Source organism: Podarcis raffonei, chromosome 1, assembly GCF_027172205.1.
Source record: "Podarcis raffonei isolate rPodRaf1 chromosome 1, rPodRaf1.pri, whole genome shotgun sequence".
Taxonomy (NCBI): domain Eukaryota; kingdom Metazoa; phylum Chordata; class Lepidosauria; order Squamata; family Lacertidae; genus Podarcis; species Podarcis raffonei.
Window position 1 is genome coordinate 76819423 of NC_070602.1, and position 25372 is coordinate 76844794.

The window sequence follows — 25372 nt, forward strand, 5'->3', positions numbered from 1 at the left end:
ACTAAGCCCTTTAAGGCGGCCAGCCTTGGGCGATGTTTCTGAATAGAGTAGACTTGCCTATGAGAAAACATGCGTAGGATTGCGCTGCAGGTTTCTCAAACTCAGTAACAATATGAACCTAGATACGTTTCCTTCTAAGTAAAATCAATTGAGCTCAATGGGGCTTCTTCCCAGGAAACTGTGTGAGGACTGTTGCATAAGTGAACATTGAGGAGCAGTTTCTCATACCATTTACCTGTCCCCCTTTTTGTCTGCTTACTAATTTTTTTTGGTATATACTGCTGTAACCTTTTGAGCCCTAAGGGTGTTTCAGTCCTAAGTACGCTGACTTGCCAGTAAGCCCCATGAAAGGCTGTGCCTCAGTGAAGGAGCATATGATTCGCATGCAGAAGGTCCTAGGATCAGTCCGCAGCATCTCCACATAGAGCTGGGATTTGCCCAACTAGATGCCTGTGGGAAGCCAGCAAGCTGGACCTGAGTGTGAGAGCACTCTCCCCTCCTGCAGTTTCCAGTGGCTGGTATTCAGAAGAATACTGCCTCTGATACTGGAAGTAGAACATAACCATCAGGGTTACTAGCCCAGCCCTCCATTAATTTCTCTTAACACTCTTTTAAAGTCATCCAAGTTGTTGGCCATCACTTGCCTCTTATGGGCGTGAGTTTAATTAACTATGTGCTGTGCAAAGAGTGGTACTTTATTTTGTCTGTCCTGAATCTTTCAACATTCAGCTTCACTGGATGTCTCTGAGTTCTAACATTAGGCGAGACAAAGAAAATCTTTTTTCTACCATCTTTCTCCATAGCATCCTGAATTTTATACGTCTGTCATGTTGCCCCTTGAGTCGCCTTTTCTCTAAACTAAAAAAGCTAATGTTGTAATTGTTGCATACAGGGGCACTGCTCCATTCTCTCGATCATTTAAAACAGCAAGAAAGAGCAATTAATTTGGCCAGTCCTTTCTACACCCATGCCTTCATCCTGTTTCTTGGTCTCATGACCCTTAGATCCAGAACTACTATGGTTCTCAAGAAACAGCTATTAAAATGATGATGATGCGAAGAGCAGTTTGGCAAAGGAGAGCATCAGTTTCTCAAAGGAGCCAATGAATAGCAATGCACAAAGGAAGTACAGCAGAAGAGAAAGTATGAGAGGCTGCAGCCACACTAGTCAGGGGTGAGATACACTAAACCAGCTTCCAATTAAGCTAAACTGTGTTTTAATATTCATCTATAACTGTGCAGGCTCCAGGAGAATAGAATGAGATTGTTTTGTTCCTTGTGTTCCTCCTGTGCTACTATGAGTTAAGCCATGGTTTGGCTTAGCATGCCATCAGAAGCCAGGCTCATAGCAAATAATGCACTGTTAGCAATATTTGTTCTCTCAGTCTGGAGAAGACAACCCAGGAGCTTGAAAATGACATGCCAAGCCATGCCAAACCTTAGCTCCCAGCACTGCAGCCACAATAGGACCAGAGGAGAAGCAACATGGCAACGATCTCTCCAGGAGCTTGCACATTTGCACTAAGCCATGGTTTGGCTTAGCATTATTTGACTGGGTCTGACTAAAGGAATGCCATTGTGTTTTATTAATGTTCCTTCCTAGAACCAGCACTATGATCCAATAAAATAAAAGTATTATCACTCATCTTCAAAATTATTCATGGGACAAAAGGACAAGTTTCAGAATGTGTAAATCTTTGTCTGGATAATGATCTTATTTGCATTTAAAGCAGTAAGCCATATCTGAAAAAGAAAAGTTGATCTGTACACACGATCTGTAGCTAAACAGCCAAAGGATAAATAGCTACATAAACAATTGTTATGGGCTTAGCACTACACCCTCCAGAGAGATCTTATTAGGCACTGAACAGAAGGAGGAAACCATATGCCCTGCCTCTATCCCAGGTGACCAATCATTTTTCAGTGTGCAACAGAATTAAGACTGCCATGCATAACTTGGGGGAGGGGAATCACTTATCAATAGCTAATAGCATGAATACTGGAACAGTTAAAAAAGCAAGAACACTGAAAACCCAGGTTATCAGTAAAGGGCCATTCATCCTTTGATAATCTGAAAAAATGCAGTTTAACAACATACTGCAAACATAGTCTGGGGCTGGGGGTAGTTTTTCAACCTAAGTTTACATAGGAGAAAAAAGGGTATTATGAGTTTGTGGGTGCCTTGACGCACCCATAAATTCTTGGGTGCCACACCCTCCCCATAATTCCTAAGTCTAGTGGCTGCTGGAGTTTAATCAATGCTTGGAGTATTAAGAAGGGCTGACAAACACTGCATTTAGCAGTGTAAAAATACAGGCCAATGGAGTTTTGGAGGCCTGGGAGAAGAGCCATTATGGAGAACCAAAGGAAGGTAATGGGCGATGATGACGACAACAATGATTTATTAAATTTGTATACCGATTAACAAAGCAGATACCTTGTGCTAGACAGCAGATGGGTGTGAGCCCTTCCTTCCACTAAGCAGTGTGTTAAATGCAGCAAGTTGAGCAGAGGGACAGTGAGTCATGTTTTGATTTCTTTTTGGATCCAGGGCTGCAGCAATGGGAGAAACAAGACCCGATTGGAGTTAAATGCGTTGAACCCCTCCATCATAGGCCCAGGTTGTATATATGTGTAAATAAACCATATATCATAAAGACATCACAGACTCCACTGTGCCTCATTCCAAAAGGAAACACAAACTCTTGAGTAAAGCACTTGGATTCCCTGGAATATCATACTGCTCAGAGATTGGGGTGGCATGTAACAGTGTTATATGTAAGGGGAGGAAATACTACTTGGGTATTTCCGTATTATGTATACAATCCTGAAGTAGGCAGAAGTAGAGTAAGAACAAATAAATATTGATGAGGACTGAGCATGCTCCATGGCCTCCATAAAATGTTGGGATGTGTGTGGAAAACTAGGGGAGACATGAAATGGTCTGCTTGAGCCTCTTACATCATAGTACATACTGGAGTATTACACGGTTGGCTGTCTAGCTAGCTAAACCCTAAATAGGAATACTCGTTTTTAAAGGGGTAGAATACGCGGCAACATTTTGTCGCAGGTCCCGCTTGTTTCTGGGGGGCGGGGGGGGGAACCGGCCTAACGAGTTACAAGAATCCGCAATGACCTACAAATCGCAATTGCAAAACTAGCCCTTAAGGATCGCGGCAGCGCGCATTTGTTAGGAAGGAACAGATCACAATGGACGCAGTTTCGCCGGGACGTCCCCAGCAAGCCCAAGCTTTGCTCGCCGCCTCCGCGCTGGCCGAGGCGGGGAAGCCCGGGGAAGCGGGAACTTGTGCAAGAAGGCGGGAGGGATCGGCCTCCTTTAGGGGAAGGAGGGAGTGGGAGAATTGGGCTGTTGCTTCGGCGGCAATGTGCAAACAGCGGGGGACTGGAACTGCGCCGCAAGCCGTTAGGAGGTTGACAAGCAGACCCGAAGGCTGCAATCCGGAGCGTGCTTACTTGGATTAGCAGTTGCCACTGAAATCAGCAGCCTTTACAAACTTTCCAATAAGCACGGTGAGGATCGGAGTAGCCAGAAGCACCGGCAAAAGGCAAAATATGCTTGTCCGGCCCATGTCAGAACATTTTCTTGTCTGGAAAGCGGAGGAAAGGGCGGGAGGAAACAGGCCGGGTCGGGTGGCGCGTTTCGATTGAAACTTTGGTTTGGAAGCTCTTTTGCTTCTGCTGGGCTAGAGACCTACGTCACTGCTTAATCCGGGCAATTTCTCTGCTGGTTATCTGAAAACTTCATGCAAAGCTTTTCTCTTCCTGCTCCGGGCCCTAAGAAGCTGATCCTAAGTGCGGATACTCAGAAGCAAGCGCCGCTGCGTTCAATGGGGCTCACTTCCTGGTGAGTTATATGTAGCGTCGCAGCACAAGGCTGCAACCGTACGTTCCTTTCTTTGCCACGACTTTGCTCTGGAGTCTGTATTTTCAGTGCTAAGCTGTTTCTTAGGAAATGTGTACTGATGACTAAAACCACCTTAGAGCCTTATTTCTCTTCACTGAAAAATCACAGCTAACCGTCCACCCCCGGAATTAGGGAGAAAGACTTGACCTGAACTTCCTCCCTCCCGTTTTAGGCCTGACACTCGCCACGCTTAATTTTGCACCCTCTTGGGTAATAACGGCATTGCTGCAGATTAACGCAATTGTTGATGAATTATTTCCACGACTTTCTCCATCCTATTTAATTCTGTAATGAAATAAACATTATCTCTGCCCCTGTCATGTGCTTTAGAGATGGGGGACATGTGGCTCTCCTGTTGTTGCTGCACTACAACTCCCATAATCCCTGGCCGCTAGCTGATGGAAGTTGGAGTCCAGCAACAACTGGAGGGCCACAGGTTTTCCATGTCTCCTTTAGTTCTGGAGAACAGCGTTTAAAGCAGCGAGAGCCTACATAGTGCTCCCTGGATGCTTTGGACTGCAACTCCCATTATCCCCCCCATCATTGACTCTCTCTGCTAACTGGGGCTGATGGGAATTGTAGTCTGCAATATCTGGTGGGCACCACTTTGGCTACCACTACTTTAAAGCATGTTGGGAAACAGAATAGATTGGAATAGTTGCATTAACACAGCTACAAGAAATTGATTTCTAGAGGTGCCAGCATCTGTCCTTGAAACATGCCGTGCATATTGTAAGGGAAAGTTTCAACAGGTTCCACTTCTGTCATTGCAGTGCAGCTATCTGTTAATTTATCGCTTCCACACTGCTAAATCAGGGAAATCTCTCTCTGGGGAAATAATTGTAAGTAAGAGTGTGTGTGTATGGGGGGGGGTGCAGTCGCTCTGAGAGGGGACAGGTTTTTTTAAAAAAATGGCTCTTTTGCCAAAGATTGGCTTTTTGCTTTTTGAAGGTTGTAACAGTGCCTAATGAAAGAATAATAAGGATAAGTTACACTTGAAGAAGAAAATAAGGGGTCACGTGAAAAAAAGCATTAGAGCTGTGGCGCTGTGCTGACTTGGGAGCAAGTCCCATGGAACTCTGTGGGACTTGCTTCTGAGTAAATGTGCATAGGATTGTACTGTGTCAATTGTATTCATCCTGGCCTTTTTTAGTTGACTCCTCATCCACAGTTCCTAGGGAAACTGTGCCCAGATGTCAAGGATGAAAGTGCTCTAGCTTCCTGTAGATGGGTGGCATGTCATGCTGTTGTGAATGAAGCTGCACCTGTTTTTTTAAAAATCACATTTGCACAGCTGGTTATCTTTATCGGTTCCCCATGTGTAAAATGCCATGGAAATACCTGGCATTGCCTGTGTGTTAGGGATGGGGATTTGGTACTCAAAGATCTTTAATTTTTCTATTAAACTTTTCTTGCTATATTGCTTGCAAATATCTAATATTCTTTTATTAAGATGCATTTATGTGGTTCTAAAGAGGAGGCAAAGAACTCTAATAGTACATGAAAGATGTAGAAACTTCAAAACGCAATCAGTTTCCCCACGTTGTCTTTCAAACGTCCATTCTTCCTTCCTAGTTTTATCAGCTTTGGGGCCCATTATATGCCTTAATATGCCACTTAAACAGCCCAGCTGGGGAAGGTGTTGTTCTGCCCTCATTTATGCTCAGTGCCTCAGGTACAGCTTCTGCTATTTCCTTCATCTGGATGGATTTTGCGTGTGCACTGGTTCTTCAGCGTTTTGCTCCTCTCCCTCCATTTCTTCACAGGGGCTGCCTCTCTCCTCCATCTTCCATTTCAATCCCTTGCGGTGGCACCGGTGCTCGTTTGGCTGGCAAGTCAAAACATGCGCAGCCCCTGGCAATGTGACACCAGAAGATGGCTGGGCCGCAGGAGCTTGGGGACCCTCTGGGGGAGGGTGCTTTGGAGGCCGAGGCACCTGCTAGTTCCTGCTTGGCTGGCAACAGGCTCAACTTAGACGTCTACCCAGAGGGCTGTCGCCTGTTCCACAAGCTGTATGAGAAGAGAAGGGAAGAAGTGGAGCAGGTGGAATTCTTGAGGCTGAGCTGCAATGAGGAACTTATCACTTCCACACTAAGCACCATTCCGGTCCTGAAGGGCTTAAAATCCCTTGTACTCAAAGGTAAACTGCATGCTTCTTTTCTCTTTCTGTCTTTTGACTGTTTCACTTTTTAATTTATATTTCTCCCCTCTGTTTAGATTAGCTTTTAGGTTTCCCTCCCTGACCAAGCGCATCAAAATGACCTTAGGCCACTGTTCTCATGAAGGTGCAAAATGGTCTGACTCTGCTGCAATCCTATGCATTTCCCCACCTCAGTGTTCAGTGGGGCTTACTTACTGCCAGGAAAGTGCATGGTACAGCCCAAAACTTCAAACCTATGCACGCTTACCCAGGAATTGAGCATGGTGAGATTTACTGCTTAGGAAACCTACAACGGGCGGGTCTGCACCCTCTCTTGGGAATGGGCCTGTTGTGTTTACTCAAATGTAAACCCACTCTTTTCAATAGGGCTTTCTCTTATTGGAATAGACATGGGGCTTTTGAAGCCTTCGTTATCTTCGGCTGAACAAAAGTCAGGTTTTCCTACTGTATTGCTTCTGACATTTGGCTTGGAACAGACCTTGTTTCAACAGTGAATGAAACAAGACTGCTTTCTGATCTTTAGTTGTAGAATGGGGCTTGCAGAAGTGAAAAATGATGATGACAGTTCCATATCTGTCAAAATTCAGAAAATGCCAAATTGGGACAGTAGCTTCCCTTCTTATTATGATTATATTAGAGATGATTTAATCTTGTGTGCGTCTATGTAGCAACATGAAAAACTTTTGGAGAGATATTTACTCTGATTTTTATACGTATAGTTTAAGCTGAGGGGGTCTTTTTCTTCTTCCTGTGCTATATACTTGAAATTGGTGTGACACGCCCTTTAGGAATAAGTGTGTGTGCCTAACTCTTGAACTGTTTTGATCCTCTTTTTTTGTTTCAATAATCTACAGCAAAAACAGCAACTGTAGCTTTCATTGATGCAGCTAAATTAATACAGTTTCAGCTGGCCAACCTATTAAAAACCTAGGTTTCATTAGTACAGGTATTTATAATAACCAGTTTATACTGAATATAAGCAACAGTAGCTGTGTGTGTCTCATAAGCAGCTGCAAGCTACCAATCTTGTTGCTTTATTATCGTTGTTATTATATTGGACTGAAAGCTAAGGGGCCAAAAAAGACACCTCTTTGTGAGTGTAGCATGTTTATCACTCCTGCTGTAGCCCTGAAAGCAAAAAATCCAGACCCACTTCCACTGACAGTTATCGGGTACCTGTAGTTCCTTCATGCCCCAAATCCTTCAAGCTTCTTGTATTTTCCAGTTATCTCTGTTCAGTCTTCCATATTGTTCCATTGGATATCCATGTGCTTATATGAGGCTCGTTAATGGAGATCCTTGCAACGAGACTTTCTCTTCCTGCATTTTCCTGGCCTGCAGGTGGACACACCAGAGATGAAATTGGCACTCCCCAGAGAGGGTTGGTGGCATCATTGCCGCAAGAGCTGGGGGAGCTAAGCCACCTTGCTCACCTGGATCTGGGCTTCAACAGCTTCAGTGCTCTGCCTCCCTGCATCACCAAGCTGGGCAGCCTCAGGAGCCTCCTGGTGAGTCACAACAGCCTGCAGGGGCTGCCCGAGGACTTTGGCCAGCTCAGCAACCTCACTTTCTTCTCCGCCATGAAGAACCAGCTCCAAAGTCTGCCACAGAGCATAGGGGAGCTGGCAGCACTAGAAACACTGGACCTCTCTGAAAATGCACTGGAATCACTTCCCGAAGAGATTGGAAACCTGCATAGTTGCACAGAGCTGGATCTCTCAGGGAATCTATTAACAGGAATCCCTAGCTCTCTTGGTAAGTTGTTCCCAAATGCAAGAGAAAGGGAGTAAATATTTTAAGATGCAATTTGAGACTAAGCAAATTACGAGATTAAGGCTACGACATGTTCAGGGTCACATGGCATAGCTGCAGTTTTTCTGTGCAATTGCTAGGAAGGAAGTCTCATTTAACTCAGCGGGGCTTGCTTTCACAGAATGAGCTTAAATTAGGTCATTTTTGATGAAAGGGAATACAAAAAATGCAAATATTTAATGAAACATATATAGACCTCTTTTTAGTAGGTGTTCTCAAAGTGGTTTACGATACAACTTTTTAGGAAACCCAATAGTTAGAATCTAAAATATTTAAAGTTGTTAAGATTTGCAATGGGAAACCCAGTCAGATGGGCAAGGTATAAATAATACACTTATTATTATTATTATTATTATTATTATTATTATTATTATTATATTCAGCCTGAAGAAAGGCACAGTCTTTGCAGCAGCACTGTCACTTTACTGATAACCAGAGTCCTGACTGAACAGAAAAACTTTTCTGGCCCTGTTTCAGATTTGGTGCGTCTGCAGCTGGAGGGTGTTATATAGCTGCAGAGGGATCCACTACTACTAATGGTGGTACCCACATAATCAGGATGTAAGTGTATTATAGCACAAAGGGAAGGAACCTTTTTCAGCTTGAGGGCCATATTCCTCAATGGGCCACATTCCGGGGACCGCATGACAGTGGTGAGCAAGGCAAGAGGCAATGTGGGTAGAGCAAATGATTTGACTCTTTGTACAGAAGGCTATGTTCTAGCCTTGCAAAAATCATAGGGATTTTACATGCACCTCCATACACACACCTCTTCACTATTGAGGTGAGCTACAATGCCAAGGGAATACTAGGATTAAGCCTGACTCCCTCTGACCTTTGTTAATTAGATTATTTATTACATTGTGTTCCTCAAATACCAGGCCCGTTCCTTTTGGCTAGTACGAGAGCCTTTCTATGGTAAATGTTTATGGTATGAGTATGCTGTATAAATTTTATATCTATCTATCATCTATCTATCTATCATCTATCTATCTATCTATCTATCTATCTATCATCTATCTATCTATCTGTGCATGTATGTATGCTTGAGGGCTGGTTTTTATTGTGGTGGAAGTAAGCAAGACCCCAAGTTCTTTTCTTTTTTGTTATAAGGGATTTGCAAATTGTGAATGGGGGAGAGTTGCTTGCATATAAGGATTTACAAAGTGTAGGCTGATCTCTCTCTTTCCCACTCCTGCTCTGACTTGCAGGCAATTTGCAGTCTCTGCGGCAGCTACATCTTCACAGCAATCTTCTGGTGACAGTTCCTGCATCCCTGGCCGGCCTTCCCAACTTGTCCAGGCTTGATCTGCAAAACAATAGGCTGCGCAGCATCCCCCCAGAGATCCAGAGCCTCCCCTTTGTGCATCTCCGTGGTAATCCTCTAGGAGAGCCAGAGGTGCCGCTGCAACCAGGTTAATTGCTTTTCTTCTGTCTGATTTGTTCAACAGCTGCTCTAACTGGAGACAGTCAGAAGCTGCCGTGTGATCTGCGTGGCTGGTGCAGAAGGCAGCTCTGTGGTTGTTGTTTTTTGTGAGATGTGTGTAGACACATCTGAAATTGCAGCCCTTACAATATGAAGGACTGGTTGAAAGACCGCCTGGTTGGTTTTCACAGGCAGCTGAGCCCCCTTCAGTCATTCCTCTCCATCCCATCAAAATTGCCTGGACAGAAAAAGCTGGGCTTTTTCTTTAAGCTCCGCTGCTGCTGCTGTGTCCTCTCCTGGCCCTTTCCCCACCATCCAGGGAGCCTGCCCTATGAGTATAGGCTCCCCATGTGACCCAGATCCAGGGCTTTTTTTCAACCGGAACTCACTGGAGCTCAGTTCTGGCACCTCTCAGCTGGGAGCCATTGCCATTCTAAGAGAACAAGGGAGGCACTCATGGTGAGTTCCAGCACCTCTTTTTCTAGAAAAACAGCACTGCCCAGAAGTACATGTGAACAGGGAGTAAATCATGTGGGGAGCGCATTTGCCTACAGCATGCTTCCTTCTTCAGACCTTCCCATCCAATGCATGGGGAGCGAGGGTTGAGGGGGGCAGCAAGCTTGGCCCTGCTCCTCCCCTCACATTACTGCAAGAGGGCACATCATTTGAAGTGGACTCAGATTCAGTTCAAAATGAGGCACTGCTGAAAGCAAGAGAAGGCTGCTAAGAAGGGTGGGCAGACTTTAAAGCCAAAAGAGAGACCAATTTGAATGCAAATTGCCTTAAAGCTTCTTGGGTGTTTATCTCAGGCACTCTAAAGCCAGGTTTGTGGTGGGTGACTTTGAAGCAAACAGGTTGATTTGCTTGGTGACTTTACTTACAGTCACTGATAAATGAAAATCGCTATTACCCTTAGACAGGCATTGCTTGTGAATGTTACTTTCTCATAGGGCGGGGGTCACCAATCTGGTGCCCACAAAGACTTTCATGGGTACTTCAGGGCAGATGTCCCAGTCTCTGAGCTTTCATGTTGAAAAAGGAAAGTCAGTCTGTAGCCCTCTTAGAAACAAAGTTGTGAGGTAAAATGTGCAGGTGCCTTCCAAGCAACATCTGTGGCACGCGAGTGAATCTGGTGTGGCCACTTTGTATATGTTCCTGGTTCTGAGGGGTGCTCCCTATTGCTATAGACAGCAGCCACATTTCTCTCTGTGTGTAAGTAAAATCTATATAGCATGACAACGTCTGTAATCATGACCAGCAGAACATAGCTGTATTCCCATGGTTAGCATAAAGTTGTCAGGGGTGGCTGCCTCTCTAATTCTGTGTTGTGCATTGCAGCCATTTTGTGTTATGCCCTGCTCAGCCAACAGCTATTTTGTGACTCTCTCAACATTTGAAATGTGCCCACCAATCCATAAATGTTAGTGGCCCTGTCATAGGTTTTATTTTGAAATTCTGGTGGGAGTTCATGTCATAGAAATCATGGTTAATATTCAAGTGGTGAAATATCTGGGGCTGGCCCTGTGGGAACAAGGCATTAACAACAACAATTTTATTATTTATACCCCGCCCATCCGGCTGGGTTTCCCCAGCCACTCTGCACAGCTTCTAGCTCATATAAAAACATAATGAAACGTCAAACATTAAAAGGTTTGACTAAGCCATTTGTCTTCAACGGGTGGAGCAGAACCCACCGCTGGTTTGTGAGGTGATCAAAGGGGAGTCACAACAGTAGCCCTCCCACCATACAACTATATGATAAAGAAAGAATTGAGGCCCAAGTGCATGTTTTTGGTTTGAAAAAGTTGAAGACTACTATACTCATTCCTACAGAAGCACTTAACACGTTCTGTTTATATTCATGTAAACTTTGTTTTCTGACTTGTTGCAGACTCAAACTCAAGGCCAGAAAAATTACAAAGACTATTCCTTGAAGCTGGTGAGGATAGGTATTTCATATACTTTTTTTGGCCGGTGTCTTTCTGTACTATCGTCATGTCAGAGTATCTTCCTAATTCACTTTTGGCATAATATTCTCCTTGCTTCCCACGGCTCCTGGGAGGGAGGGATATACATCTAATACTAATAATAATTAATTGCACTGTGATGCCTTGTTCAGTTGTTGATGCAGGGGTAGTTTCTGTGGGTTAATCATCTCTGTTTTTTACAAATGAGTGAAGCTGGATTTCTAAAAAGAAACTGGTTGCAAGTGGCAAACTTATTGAAGGGAGCAGGGCAGGCACCACCAAGTAACATCTCAAAGCAGCGCTCAGGGACATGGGTCCTGGGTCTCTGTTTCTTATGGGACTCTTGAGTGTGGAACAGCGGCCACTGTCTTTGCTGTTGTTGGTTATTCTGCAGTCGGAGTGCCATCACTGTTTTAATCTTTGGGATGTTAGGATTGCTACTAGTCCAGTTGTAGCAATCATCACCAGATAAGCCTAGAGGGGGCTCATACATCCAGAGGCCAATGGCCCCCTCATTCCTGGAGCCTGCAAGTGGGACCTCTGCATACCAGCCCTGAAAGAGGAAAAAAGCAAGGAAAATATCTGAGAATAGCAAGGGTAGGCTTAATATCTGAGAATAGCAAGGGTAGGCTTAGTTTTAGTTTCTTATTTTACTTTGTCACTCTTATATCCCACCCATCAACTGTGCGGAAACAGAGTGGCTAACAATATGCCATATCAAGAAAAAATTACATCAAGTAGCAGTGCTGGGAAAACGTTTTCACCTTGTGCCCAACTGAGGCCAATGTGGGGAGACAATCAAATGCCATTTGGGAGGGGGTGTCATAATTAGCTGCGAGGGGGCACTACCAAGAATGCTCTGTCTTCTATCGTTGCACACCCAGCAGAAGCTAAAGTTGGAATAACAAACAGCTGATCCCTAGCAAATCTTCATAGATGGGTAAGGCTGAGGCAGTACTGGAGGAAGTGCTCTCCTGGGTACTTGGATCCCAAGTTGTTTAGGGCTTGTATTGGGTCTGGAATGTCACAAGTGTAAGGGATTTGAGGATAAAATGATTCCGCCCCCCCCCCCCCATAATAACAGCCAGGTAGTTGCAAGTTCCAAACTCTGCACTCAGACATGGCTAGGAGCAGCCGTATCTGATAGTCATTCAGTTATCCTCCAGATATTCTAGAAATGGAACACAGATGCTGTTGAAGGTGATGAGACTATCTGTTCCTTTGGAGCAAGTATCCAAAACTCAGTTACCACAATCAGGGTCTCAGGGAGAGCAGGGAAGCCCATGGGATTGGAGTGATCGGGAGTCTGGTTGCAGCTAAGCGAAACACAGTGTAGTCAAACCTTAGAACTGTATCTAGAATTCTGACAGTCTATAGATATTTATAACTCAGAACTTTGGAGTAAAAAGGACTGAAACGTTGTAGAAACATCCATGCTTCTCTTTGTATTTTCTAAGCTTTACTGTGACCCCTGAAGGCTGCAGAGTTTTCCTAGCTTGTGGTGTCCAGTTTTGCTTCCCCTTGGGTGCCACCACCACTTCAGTAAATATCCACTTCCAAAAGCACTCCCCTGACCCCCAGTGGGTCAAGCTGAAGGACCATGACATCCTGCTGAGTGAAGTCCTGGAGCTGCAGCCTCATGGGATTCATTTCCAGAAGGTAAGAAGAGCTCATGAAGTCATAAAGGAGTTTAGGCTAGAACTGCGCTAATTCCCCCAAATCTTTCAGCTTGGGCGTGGGAGAAAAGAAGAAGAAGAAAAATATTGGCCTGCCAAAAAAGTGGCCACTGAGAACCCTGTGTGCTAAATGTGATAATGGCTGGGTTGCTTACAAACCACCCTTTGTGGCATTTAGGCTGCTGCCAATGAGGTTTGGCTTAATAAAATGCGAGTTCCATCAGGAAAAATGCCCCAGGACAACCATTCTGCTTGTGAGATATGTAGAATGTGGGAATAAGATAAACAGAGTTCTAGTTTGGATAGGACCTCTCCTTTTTTAGAAAACAGTGGCTGAAAAGGTATTTAATAATATAATCCCTCCCTTTTGCCATATGTTTTAAGAATAGTAAAACAATTAAGCACATTATAAAACCTACACAGATTTGCATGCAAATATTATGAAACAACCAGGAATTCAAATAAATAAATAAATCACAATTAGCCATTACATGTTATTCATTTACTTAGACTGAAGGCTGAGGGTGACAGATTATAGGTGCTAAAAATGAATTGCACTAAATAAATGTCATCAAAGTTCCCATCTCTCTGGCTGTTTAGCCCTGGCCCCTGAAACTCAGCAATTGTGTTCTTGCATGTTGTATGCATTGCACCTTCTGTGCTTTGCAATCACTGTTGCATGCTGCATCCCCAATTAAAGAACCAGTGCAGGTCTGAAGGTTGGCTGGAAGTGTATAGAAGTTCTTTTTCGGTTCACCATGCAATAAAACCGATCTCTTACTTCTAGCATGTCTGTGAGCTATGTGGGAACTGCTGCGTTTTCCCCAATCTTGACGCTGTAATATGCAACCTTCCATGCTGTTGCCCTCTCTGCTTCCTCTTTATGAGGTACAGGAGAAATGAGACATACTAACAACCTTCACTTGCTCTCCACGTCCTCCCTAATGGCTGTCTGCTCCTAAGGTCCTTCTCTTGCTCCCTGGAGTTATGGAGAAGTTTCCTTCTCGGTGGTTAACTCATGGAAACTGTCTTGTGTTCTTCAAGGAGGTACTGATCTGGCTGCCATATGCCTCCACGCAGTACCTGCACGACCGTGAGATTGTAATTCGAACTTTCAGTGGGCAAAATTGGAGCGACTTGAGAACCAGAGTGGAATGGAAAGAAAAGCCAAAGGTAGGTCGCGAAGCGCAACGTGTTGTAAAACATGCCAGTTACCTCACTTCTCAGCGAGTTCTTCTTTCATCAGTTGGGTGCCATATTGAATTCCTGCTGGAAGCTTGGAGGGAGGGTTGAGTTGTAATCTGCAGCTGCGTTCTCTTCAGTTTTGCCATGTGTTTCCCCTAGAGATTGTCATACACAACACCTAGTTCGTTAACTCATTAAGGTCCTGCACCTAGGCATGCTAAGTAAGTTTATACTTGGTTTTATTTGCAACTGAGATGGGTGGCCTTTCACAAAGAGCCAGCATAGTGTTGTGGTTAGGCAGGGGAGACTCAGATTCAAATCCCCACTCATTGGTGAAGCTCAGTAGGGGCCAGTCACTGTCTTCTCAACCTGACCTACGTGACAAGATTGTTGTGAGGATCAATTGGATAGGGCAACAATCATGTGTGCCACTTTGAGCTCTTTGAAGGAAAGGTTGGTTATATGTGTAGTACCGTTAGGAATTGCATTCTTATTTGTTGGCCTGTCTGTTCTGTGTACTGCCAAAGAGAGAGAGCTTTTAAGGGAAAGTTCCGTAAGTTAGTAGGTCTCTCAAACACAAATTGGACAAATTCAGATGTGATGATTATGAATGATCAACATGCTTGAGCTAGTTATTTCTGTGAGTCAGCTAGCTGTTTCATCATCTGAACCAGCACGCCCAGATTGCAGAGGAGATGTCCTAGTTTTCTTAAAACCAGAGTTTCCCGGTTTGAATGCCGCAGGGAACTCTGGTTTAAGAAAGCAGGAAGTCTCTTCTGAAGCTGGGTGTGTGAGATGAGGATGAAGGGGCACACTCAAGCTTGTTGCTCATTATGTACAACCCAACAGGCTATGGCCTGCTGTTGGAAGTGGCCCTGTTACATTTGAGCCAGGCCAGTTCGTGGATATTTGTAAGGAGTATAAGACCTGCGCTCATTTTCAGTGCCTGATTCCCTCTGTTTAAAGTATTGTTGCATGTTACAATGGTGCCTGTCATTCCTTCCACACCCTCTGACAGAAGCATGTGGCCTGCTGCAGCGTCCCTCACTTCTCCTGGTTCTTGGTTGTCTCTCGACTTGTGGAGAATGAATGCAGAGTCCCTCAAGAGGGAGCCTTGCTTTTTTCAACTGTCGATCCCAACATCAAAGTGACCTTTCCCCCTGGTGTGACTGAGGAGACGAGGACAGTGAAGCTCCAGGTAAGCCTCTGCCTAGGAAGCCTAAAGAGCCCAGAAATGTATTCAAAGATTGGAGATTTAATTTTTTTAAAGTCCTATTCCACTCAAGTTGCACAGTTTAGGTCATGAGTGCCTTAATGTTGCCCTGGTGTTATAAAATCAAAAAGACATGCCCTGAAAGAATTTTGGAAGCTCCTATTTGACTTATACAGTCACTGCTCAAATAATTACTTTTAGGAATAAAACTATTGACACCTGTGGCTGGAATCCAAAAGAGCTTTCCCAATATTGTTTCTGAGTGCAGCCTTCTCCACAGTGTTAGATCCCTCTTTGGTGGGACCCTTCACTTTCAGGACCATTTTTTCAAAACATTGATAGCTGCTGTGGGAAGGGGAGCCTACGAAGTCCATTGCTTGTGTAGGAAGCCCCCACACTACCTGATGGAGCCATTTCCCCCCCTTTTTTTAAATGTTCAGGTGCTGCCTGTGTCTTCAGAGGACCTACAGGAGATCACAAATGATCCTGAGACGGTTGCTAGCCCCCTCCTCTGCCTCTCCCAGAATTCCAGCATCGACTTCCTTCAACCTGTAAAAATTCAGCTCCCTCTGCCCCCAGGAGTCACAGGTAGGTTTGATCTAGAAATTTCCTCAGCAGAAGGGTTTTGACAGAACTGTTAATGCTTCCTTAGAATTACCACACCTGAATTTCACAGGCTAGTTAAATTTGCAGAACATCAGCACAATTAAATGTGCTTTCAAGCTGGACAGTTAATCTTCTGTTGAGGAAATTGGGTTGTGCAAGTATAGTGCACTATAATACACTGAACTGCAAGGTGCTCTTGTTTATTCTGGGTCACGCCGCCCCAGTCATTTCACAATTTCACATGTTCCATTGATAATCCAGTGCCGAAGGCCTTCTGGCGGTTCCCTCATTGCGAGAAGTGAGGTTACCGGGAACCAGACAGAGGGCCTTCTCGGTAGTGGCACCCGCCCTGTGGAACGCCCTCCCTTCAGATGTGAAGGAAATAAGTAGCTATCTTATCTTTAAAAGACATCTGAAGGCAGCCCTGTTTAGGCAAGTTTTTAATATTTAATGCTGTACTCGATTGGAAGCCGCCTAGAGTGGCTGGGGAAACTCAGCCAGATGGGCAAGGTATAAATAATAAATTATTATTATTATTATTATTATGGGAACAAAACCTCATCCATCCTGATTATGCACTGAATATAGTTTGTCCTTGAGGTCTGTAGATAACAGCATATTTTTTTTGGACCACAGGTCTGACCCTGGATCGCTCCAGGGTGCATCTGCTGCACAGTGACTGGAATGCTCAGAACTGGAATGACATCACCAGTCAGGTGGTGCTGGAGTTCACCCACCTCTATGCTTTGTTTGAAGTCACACACTTCTCCTGGTGAGTTGACCCAGGAGGCACACTTCATACATCTTCCTGGGCCAGCAAGAAGAGAAGGTTCCATCCCTTCCTGCCCTCCATACACGTTATATATAGCATAAGAACTGGGAGCTCCACAAAGAAGAGACCATATTCATCCAGTTGTTTCCTCTTTCCTCTGAACAAGGGGTGGGAGTGGGTAGTCAACAGTAAGATAACTGTTTAGTATTCTTTGTTAAATGGTCCTCGGTTCCTGCTTCTCCACCAGGCAAGAAGGATCGTATTGGGCTTATATGAGCCAGGCTGCAGATCTGATTCTGGTTCTTACTGATTTCCTGCAGTGTATACTTGAACGTAGTCCAACTCAGGCTATTTGTGTCTTTCTAGAACATTTAGCAAAGAATACAGACACGGAGGAATGCAATCTTATAGGTACCAGGTGTGCTGGACAAAATTTATAGTATCATAATGGCTTGTTCATGTTGCTGATTCACTCAGACATGGAGAATGTGAGTTGATCACATGAAGGCTGGCTTTGTATCTGCAGGGAAGCAGTTGTGCTGATGCCTCATGCTTCACAGTAAACTCAAATGCACCATGGCACTTGATCCATCTGCTTTTAGATGCTTTGCTGCGGAATAGTAGATACTGGGATTGAGTTCAGAGTTGTGCTCAGGGTGAAGAAATTGCATATGCATTTCATCATGAACGCCGATCAGCACAGGCACATTCAACTCATCACGCTAAGTATTGTCTCTGAGTTGTACCTTGCGGAATGATCATGTTTTGTTTTGTATGTGTATTCAATAATGAGATTCACAGCTTCTTCCTTTTCCTCAATCACACATCATTTCCTTGCTTTTGGCAGGTATTTAAATAGGTGAATCAGATTGCCCCTACTGGGGCGGGGGGGGGCGGGTCTGTTTTCTGTATCATCTGTTCAGTTTTCCTTTGACATAGAAGTGCACTTGCACACCTCCATATGTTTCTTCTCGCATAGAGAAACAGAACTTTGCACTCATGCCACCCCCATTTGCAATATATGTGCTCACAAGCGAAAAAAACAAACAAATCAAAATGATTTTGCAAATCCCCACTCTTTCCCCCAGGTACTGGTTGTGGTGCACCACCAAGACCTATATCGGTGGCTTTGCCAAATATGTCTATAAAAGGTTGCGCATGTACCAGGTGAACTTCATAGCTCTGCAGAGGAAGAAAGATCCTGAGCAAGTCTTGCTGCAGTGTGTCCCAAAGCACAAGGTAAATTGTTCACTGTCCTGGTTTTGTGTGTGTACATGCGCATGCAGTAGTGCCCATCCACTTGTGATCTGCAAGCATGAAATGCAGCCAAGAACTTATCTATGTTTAGAGCAACTCGTAACCCACTAAACTAAACACAGCCCTCTGGTCACTAGGGGATCAGTAAGTCGCCTGCTGTTGCTCTCTTCCTCGATTGCAAAAAAAGAGAGGAGGGCACAAGTTGTGCAGGACTGGAGCAGAAGCTGTGCTCACTAGCATGAGCTATATAATACATGAAATCCAGAGAGACCTTTCTGGGTTTGAAGCGGGGTGGGTGGGAACCAGCTGGTTGTGAGTAGAGCCTTCTCCTATGAATACTTGAGATTGGCTTTGTGCATTCTTTTATGATGGGCTTTAGTTGAAGTAAGAGCAGCAAGCATGGCGAGAACAGGAAACATTGGCTCGTGCAATCTATGGTTTGCTGCAACAGGGTGAACGAGGCCAGCTTAGGTGGTCAGCTTGGCATGAGTCCTCATAATAGGGGTAACAGAAGCAAATAAAGCAGCAAGAATGGCTGGGGTAGTGCAGCAGAAGCTACCCTTTCAACACTGGGTGTCACTGCCGTTTGCAAAGGATGGGTGTGGCAGGGTGGTAGTGAGTTCAGGGTTTTATGGGTGCACTAGTGTGCCCAGTCTGGTACCCCTGCTGGTGTGCCCATGCAGCCCAGACCTTGGTACTGGCCTGGCAAGTGGGGTCAGGAGGGTGGTTCTGCAGCACCGCACCAGCTGCACCAGCTGCTCTTGCATTTACAAAGCTTCTCCCTCAGAAACCTTCATCCTCCCATTGAAACCGCACAAAGAGTAATGAAATGAATTGGCCCTGTGAACCCCCAAGATCTATTTCTTAAAAAATCTCTTCCTGGATGTCTTGTAGGTTGATCCTGTTTTGAAAAGGCTCCACGACAGATACCGAGGCCCTGAGCCATCGGACATGGTAGAGATGGTTGAAGGGGAGCAGTTCTTTGCAGCCTTTGAGCGAGGCATCAGCATTGATGCAGGTAAAGTGAGCAGAGCCCGCTTGTGTAAATACCCCTGAAGAACAAAGGGACTTGGCCCTTGCCCACCATCCTCAAATCTGTTGACACAAAGGGGTCTTATGAAAGGAGGCTTTTTCAGGGCTCAGAAGTGATTGTGCAGCCACAAGCTTAAGTCAGACTTGCTTATATATAATAATAGCAGTACCTTTTGATTTTTGTGCTGGCCACTGAATAGGGGAAGGCCCCTCCTTGGCTAGCATTGAGATGCTAATGTAAGATAAGACACCATGTTTTCCTGGCCTTTGCCTGTCAAAAGGGGTCTGCAGCAAGGGCTGTGTGTCTGCTCAGCAGGTGATATTCTCCTGCATTGGGACATAGTGGATGGTGGGAAATCCCCCAAACCAGTCAGTGAAGACAGATCATCTATCAGTGAGTATGTCCATGCAAAACCATTGATTTTCTCATTTTTGCCGGCCAATTAATGATGCAGAATCAGTGGGGGGAACTGGATTATCCCAGATCCTCATCTTGCCCACACACCCCAACAGGCCAACTTTGACAGGTGGGCAGGACCCCATTTGTCTTGTTGCCTCTTGATTTTTAGCCTTTTACAGCACTGTGGCTTAATGCAAACTGATGCTTTGCCTGCATTGCCTCCAACTTAACTCAGACCGCCCAGACTGCACTGACGGAAGAATTTCATTCAACTTTTTCTCTCACTTGAAAAATGTGAAGGAAGTCTACATCACCTCTGAAGTGGACAGGAAAAGCAAATCTGTGAAAGGGCAGGTACATCAGTTTCTCCTTCTTGGCCCCAGCAAAGTTGCCCATGATATATTCACTTATAATACACATCTTAATAAATGGACACATCTCTCATTAACAAATGTATTCCTTTTCCTCATTGTCCTCATTCCTAATCATGTGCCAGTTCATAAGCAGGGTTACTTATCTTCTCAGAGTCCTTGGCCACGATCCAAAACATGAGTGTACTTAAATCCTGCTGAAACAAATCAGAGTTAATTGCTCCAGTCCCACGTATTTCTCTGGATTGCACTCATATGTTTGTGAAAGGTGCAGAATCCAGTCCCTAGCCCAGAATCTCAATTTTTTTAAAAAATGCAAAATGTTATAGAGAGAAATTTCAAAACATGCAAGCCCTATTTGCAAAAGGCTTCAGTGACTAATGGGGTCCAGGTAGGGTCTCCTGCCTAGGCTTGCCCAAACGCCTTCACTTTTCCAAGCATCAAAACTGTTATAAAACCTCAAATATTGGTGCCAAAATAAACCATGCAAATTTAGCTAGCTATATTTTCCAAGAAAGATCTCTTAAGCAAGCTGAGAGATCATAAATTTTAGTATGTGTTGTGTAACTTGTTCCAAATAAGATCATAGGCATAAATTATATTTAGTTTCATCATTTTGTGCCTGGATAGGAACATAATCTTCTCTGGCATACAAATTCAATGGTTTTGGTGGGGCAGAGGAGGGCAAGTGGGGAAGATGCCAACTCTGGTTTACTGACTTCGAAGAACATAGCATGAATCCTCTGTAATCAGTGGAGGATGCAGTTTATTGCCCTTAATATCTGTGCTAGGAGGAACAAGGGGAAATGGTGGAAGGACCCTGAGGGACAGGCAGGGAAGTAAAGATCACCCAAGGTGAGAGACTGGGAAAAGAGAGGAGAGCTCCCAGGCGTCCTTTCTGTGGCTGGCTGGGATTAAGAGTTACTTCGGATAGAGGGAAGATTCTGTATTTGTGCACCATTTTTGTATTTTAAATATCCTGCTGCTGATTTTCTCCTCCCTTATTTTTGTTATGCTGCAGCGGTTAAGAGAATCTGTATTGTATGTGGATCTGTAGTCTATGATGTGTTTCCTATTATTATAATTGCATTTTTGTAACTTTTTGATCTTTTAAGGTTTCCTTTTACCGAGGTGCTGTTCCAGATGACATTCCTGAAGAGGTTACCAAGAGGAGGAAAGGCCCTGATTCCCATTGGCTAGCCACCTTGCCAATCAAGCTACCCGTAAGTTGCCTAAGATCCCTGGATCAGTCCCCAACATCTCCACATAGAGCTGAAAATGTCTCTTGCCTGAAGCCCTGGAGAGCCACTGCCAGACAATGGAGACAGCACTGAAATAGATGGATCAATAGACTGACTCAATATATAGTAGCTTTCTATGTTCCTAAGTGGAGAGATAATTGTGGCAGGTTTGATTGCTGTGTTGCCCATGAATAATAGACATATGTGGTTTTTTTATTCTGTTTTGGCAGAAATTGAAATCCCAGGGGAAGGAGCAGCCTACAACCCCAAATGGCTTTTCTCTTCCCCCTCTGAATTTGGGGAATGCTGAAACTGGCTACTTGACCCAGGCCAACCTACTTGCCATTGCTGGACGTGTTGGAGCTGATTGGCCAACGATTGGCTTAAACCTGGGTTTGTCTTACCAGGAGGTAGAGCAGATACGATACAATTACAGGTGAGTGAGGCTGAATCTAGCACTAAGGTGGCAAAAACACTGCCCAAACAGCCAAATAATGATGGGGCAGGCTCAGTAGTTGCAGAATATTGAGTATCAGTTGAGAAAGAAAAATGAAACACTGATTATTTTGACCGGAAGGCAGGGAGTCCTTGAGCTCCTTACAGCATAATATAACAGGAATGGGAAACTCCAGATGTTGGTGGTATTCAGCTCCAGCCAGTACAGCCAGTGGTCAGAGATGAAGGAAGTTGTTCTGTAGCAACATCTGAAGAGCTTTGCTAGCATATAGCAACAGCCTAGAGGGGAGGGTGTGACTGGCTGGCACCCTGAACAAGAGCACTCCAACACTTGGTAGCAGGTCTTAGATGCTTCTCATTTTTTTCTTGCAGAAGTTGTTTTGTCTCCCTCTCTCCAAACCTCAGAGAATGACTGGAAAACGAAAGCTGGGATTTGCAAAATATTGGGGTGGCTGGCAATAGATGGGTGGAGGCCAGGACTGAAAGAAGTGAGGGGCTGGAACTCTTGATGAGTGCAAAATCCAAAACCAGAATCCTTCTGGTCTTTAGACAATTATAGAAAATGTCTGTGAGCTTCCATGTCCCCTCCTCTCTCCCTGCCCCATAAGGACTGAAGCTTGTTTTTAAAACACGTGTGATTTCTCAGGTGGTGCTAAATTAGGCAGAAGAACCTGCAGCTTTGATAATGCCGACCTTTCTGTTTCTGTGTCCCCTGCTCTACGAAGCCAGTTGGTAGGCTTCTGGAGAAGTGCTTGGGTTGCTGCCTAATCTGAAATTTATTTTTCCACTGGTTGCTAATGAAACATGTCTTAGGATTTTATTGTTTTATGCTTTGTGTGTTTCAAACTATTGTAAGCTTTCTGGAGCAAATGAAAAGGCATATTGTAAATATTTCAATGAGACTTACCATTGTGTGCTGCGCCATCTGTATTTTCCAGAGACGACCTTGGTGCTCAGGTTCTGCATATGCTCTTCTCCTGGGCTCAGCAAAATGAAAAACACCCCGACTGTGTCGACAAGCTGATCAGCGCCATGAAGGAGAGTGGCCGCCAAGACATAGCAGATGAAATCACAGCCATCATTGCGCTGGGAAGGCAAAAGTACAGGGAGTCCATCAGGAGAGTGGGTCTAGACCAGGAGAGCAGCACCGAAGACTCTGCCATTGCCATGGTGTAGCTGCCGGCAAGAGGCCTCCATTGCCTTGCTGTGGCTTGCATGGGGCAGGCAGGAACCAGGCAAAGGACTGGCAGTGGATCTGTGAAGGAGCTGAGACTGAGGACTGTTGACAACATGCATCTGGCCCCAAGTACTAATGCTTGGTCTCTTGTCAAGCCCCCAGATGTTCTCACCCAGGGCTGCTAGCTTGAGAATGCCCTGCTGAACATTAATGACGCAGAGACATGCTGAGCCCTAAATGTTGCCAGTTTGGTGACTTATTTATTTCATGTCCACCACTACTCCTATAAGGGGGGGAAACCATCTGTGATCTGCTGTTAAATTCAAGATGGTTTCTGTGGGTGTCACCATGCCCTCAGACACCCTCCTTGGTTCTTGGCAGGGCCTCCTGCCCCTCCTAAATTGCATTCCGATTCTTCCATGGGGCTCAGCTATCTGGAAAACAGGCGCTACCTCCTCCTTAGCTCTCCCCCACCCTGTATGCTTGTGGGCCCCACAATAGGGTGCTTGGCCTACTTTTTTGCTTGGCCAATAGTTTGGTATGTGTGTTGCCTGCTTTTTTGGGCTGGGTGTTGCCTACTTTGTCTCCATTTTTATTTTGTTTTTTGGGGGTGTCAATTGGTATTTTGCCTCATGTTTTGAGGGGGAGGTTTCCTGAGCATTGGTAGTCTTTCTTCTGTGGAATGGGTATTTTGTGGAACCCGTAGAAGAAATCCCACGTTGTTCTAAGAAGCTTGTTTTCTCAACACAAACGCTTCCTCTTGCCTGATGGGATCTCCTCTCTCCTCCCCTATCTGCTGTTTCTGGGGATTCTCCTTACCCAATTGGGCAGGGGCATGAGTAAGGAGAGGAAAGCCTCATTGTGCTAACAGAAGTCCTTGTGTGGGCTTCTGGGAGCAGGACCAGTTAGTTAAATCTGGCATCATGACATTTTCTTAGACTTCCAAATGCACCCCTTGGGTCCAGAAAGGTTGGAGGGCCTTGCTCAGAGAAGATTCTCTTGTATTCCCCTCAACATGCATGGCTTTAGATTTTATTTTAATAACTGAGGGATCATGGGATTTGGGAGTGGGAACCAGGAAAAGTGACATGTGCCTGCTATCTGCTATCAGACTTTACATCTGGTTCACTTGGGGAAGGACTCTGGGCCTACTACTCCCAGTTGGGGGAACTGTTGCTATGCCTTGCTATTAACTGCCAGTTTCTTCTGGTCTCGGCTGCTATCTCTCAACCTAGCCTACCTCACAGGATTGGTGTGAGGATGAAATGCAAAAGCATTGAGCTGCTTGGAGGAAAAAGGCAGGGCACAAATGAAATAAAAACAAAATTCAAACCTTCACATTGTCACTGGTCGTAAGTGTGGGATGCATGGCTGTTTGAGGAGGATAGGTTTCAGCAACCCTCACCTCTCAGTACCTATGCCCTCTGGACCTTCAGGGACATGCTGCTGCTATGCTCAGTCTCAGGCTGGTAATAATAATAATAATAATAATAATAATAATAATAATAATAATAAAATTTTTATTTATACCCTGCCCTCCCTGGCCAAGACCAGGCTCAGGGCAGCTAACATCAGGTATAAAAACAATGGATTAAAATACAACTTAAAAACAGGATTAAAATACAACTTAAAATGCAGCCTCATTTCAGTGGAAGCCCAGATCAAAAACTGTTGGGGGGAGAAAACGTTAAATCTTCACCAAGGCCAACTATCCAGACTGGTCCTACGTGGGCCAGAAAAAAGCCAGGGAAGTCCCCAAATAGGGGGTTCCATTACAGAAGGAAAAGGAAAGGGGGAGGGGATCAGGCTGATTCCAAGCCAAAGGCCAGGCGGAACAACTCTGTCTTACAGGCCCTGTGGAAAGAAATCAGATCCCGCAGGGCCCTGGTCTCATGAGACAGAGTGTTCCACCAGGCCAGAGCCAGTGTTGAAAAGGCCCTAGCCCCTGGTTGAGGCTAATCTGACTTCCTTAGGGCCCAGGACCTCTAGAGTGTTGCTATTTATGGACCTTAAGGTCCTCCGCAGGGCATACCAGGAGAGGCGGTCCCTTAGGTACGAGGGTCCTAGGCCGCGAAGGGCTTTAAAGGTCACAACCAGCACCTTAAACCTGACCCTGTACTCCATCGGGAGCCAGTGCAGCTAGAAAAGCACTGGGTGAATATGGTCCCGCCACGAGGACCCTGTAAGGAGCCTTGCCGCGGCATTCTGCACCCACTGGAGTTTCTGGGAAAACTTCAAGGGCAGCCCCACGTAGAGTGAGTTACAGTAATCAAGCCTGGAGGTGACCGTCCCATGGATCACTGTGGCCAGATCAGGGTGGGAAAGGTAAGGGACCAACTGTTTGATATGGCGGAGATGGAAAAATGCTGCCTTTGCAGAGGCTGCAACCTGCGCCTCCATGGAGAGGGAGGCGTCGAAGGTTACACCCAAACTCTTGACAGAAGCACTGGCACAAGTTGAGCCCCCGCAAAAGATGGGAGTTGGCCCCCCAACCCCATGCCGTCCCGACCCAGCCAGAGGACCTCTGTTGTCGAAGGGTTTAACTTCAACTGGCTCCCATGCAGCCATCCAGCCACAGCTTCCAGACATCTGGTCAGGGTGTCCGGGGCCGACTCGGGTTGGCCGTCCATCAACAGATAAGAGTTGGGTGTCATCAGCATATTGATGACAACCCAGCCCGAAACTCCGGACAATCT

The 25372-nt window shown here is 45.2% G+C and overlaps 1 protein-coding gene across 5 annotated transcripts; it reads left to right on the forward strand.

Moving 5' to 3' along the window:
* The first annotated feature begins 3312 nt into the window (after nt 1–3312).
* Nucleotides 3313–24011, forward strand: PIDD1 (p53-induced death domain protein 1). Of its 5 annotated transcripts, none has more exons than XM_053394844.1 (16): nt 3315–3864; nt 5691–6064; nt 7427–7840; nt 9109–9312; nt 11215–11272; nt 12748–12949; nt 14011–14139; nt 15170–15349; nt 15805–15952; nt 16607–16742; nt 17831–17981; nt 18894–19017; nt 19667–19785; nt 20918–21025; nt 21274–21479; nt 22438–24011. In XM_053394844.1, the coding sequence occupies exons 2-16, from the start codon at nt 5800–5802 to the stop codon at nt 22673–22675; spliced, it is 2682 nt and encodes an 893-aa protein (XP_053250819.1). In that variant the 5' UTR covers nt 3315–3864; nt 5691–5799; the 3' UTR covers nt 22676–24011. The 5 variants fall into 5 exon arrangements, with proteins under 5 accessions (XP_053250825.1, XP_053250819.1, XP_053250820.1 ...); XM_053394845.1 differs by having other exon boundaries at nt 3315–3589; XM_053394846.1 differs by lacking the exon at nt 3315–3864 and adding an exon at nt 3882–3902.
* Nucleotides 24012–25372: the final 1361 nt, after the last annotated feature.

What these genes read in the sequence shown, in the direction of transcription:
- PIDD1 (XM_053394844.1), top strand. Translation starts at nt 5,800, where the DNA reads ATGGCTGGGCCGCAGGAGCTTGGGGACCCTCTGGGGGAGGGTGCTTTG. An exon ending in AGGCATCAGCATTGATGCAG is followed by an intron (nt 19,018 to 19,666) that starts GTAAAGTGAGCA and finishes AACTTAACTCAG; the next exon opens with ACCGCCCAGACTGCACTGAC. An exon ending in CCTTGCCAATCAAGCTACCC is followed by an intron (nt 21,026 to 21,273) that starts GTAAGTTGCCTA and finishes CTGTTTTGGCAG; the next exon opens with AAATTGAAATCCCAGGGGAA.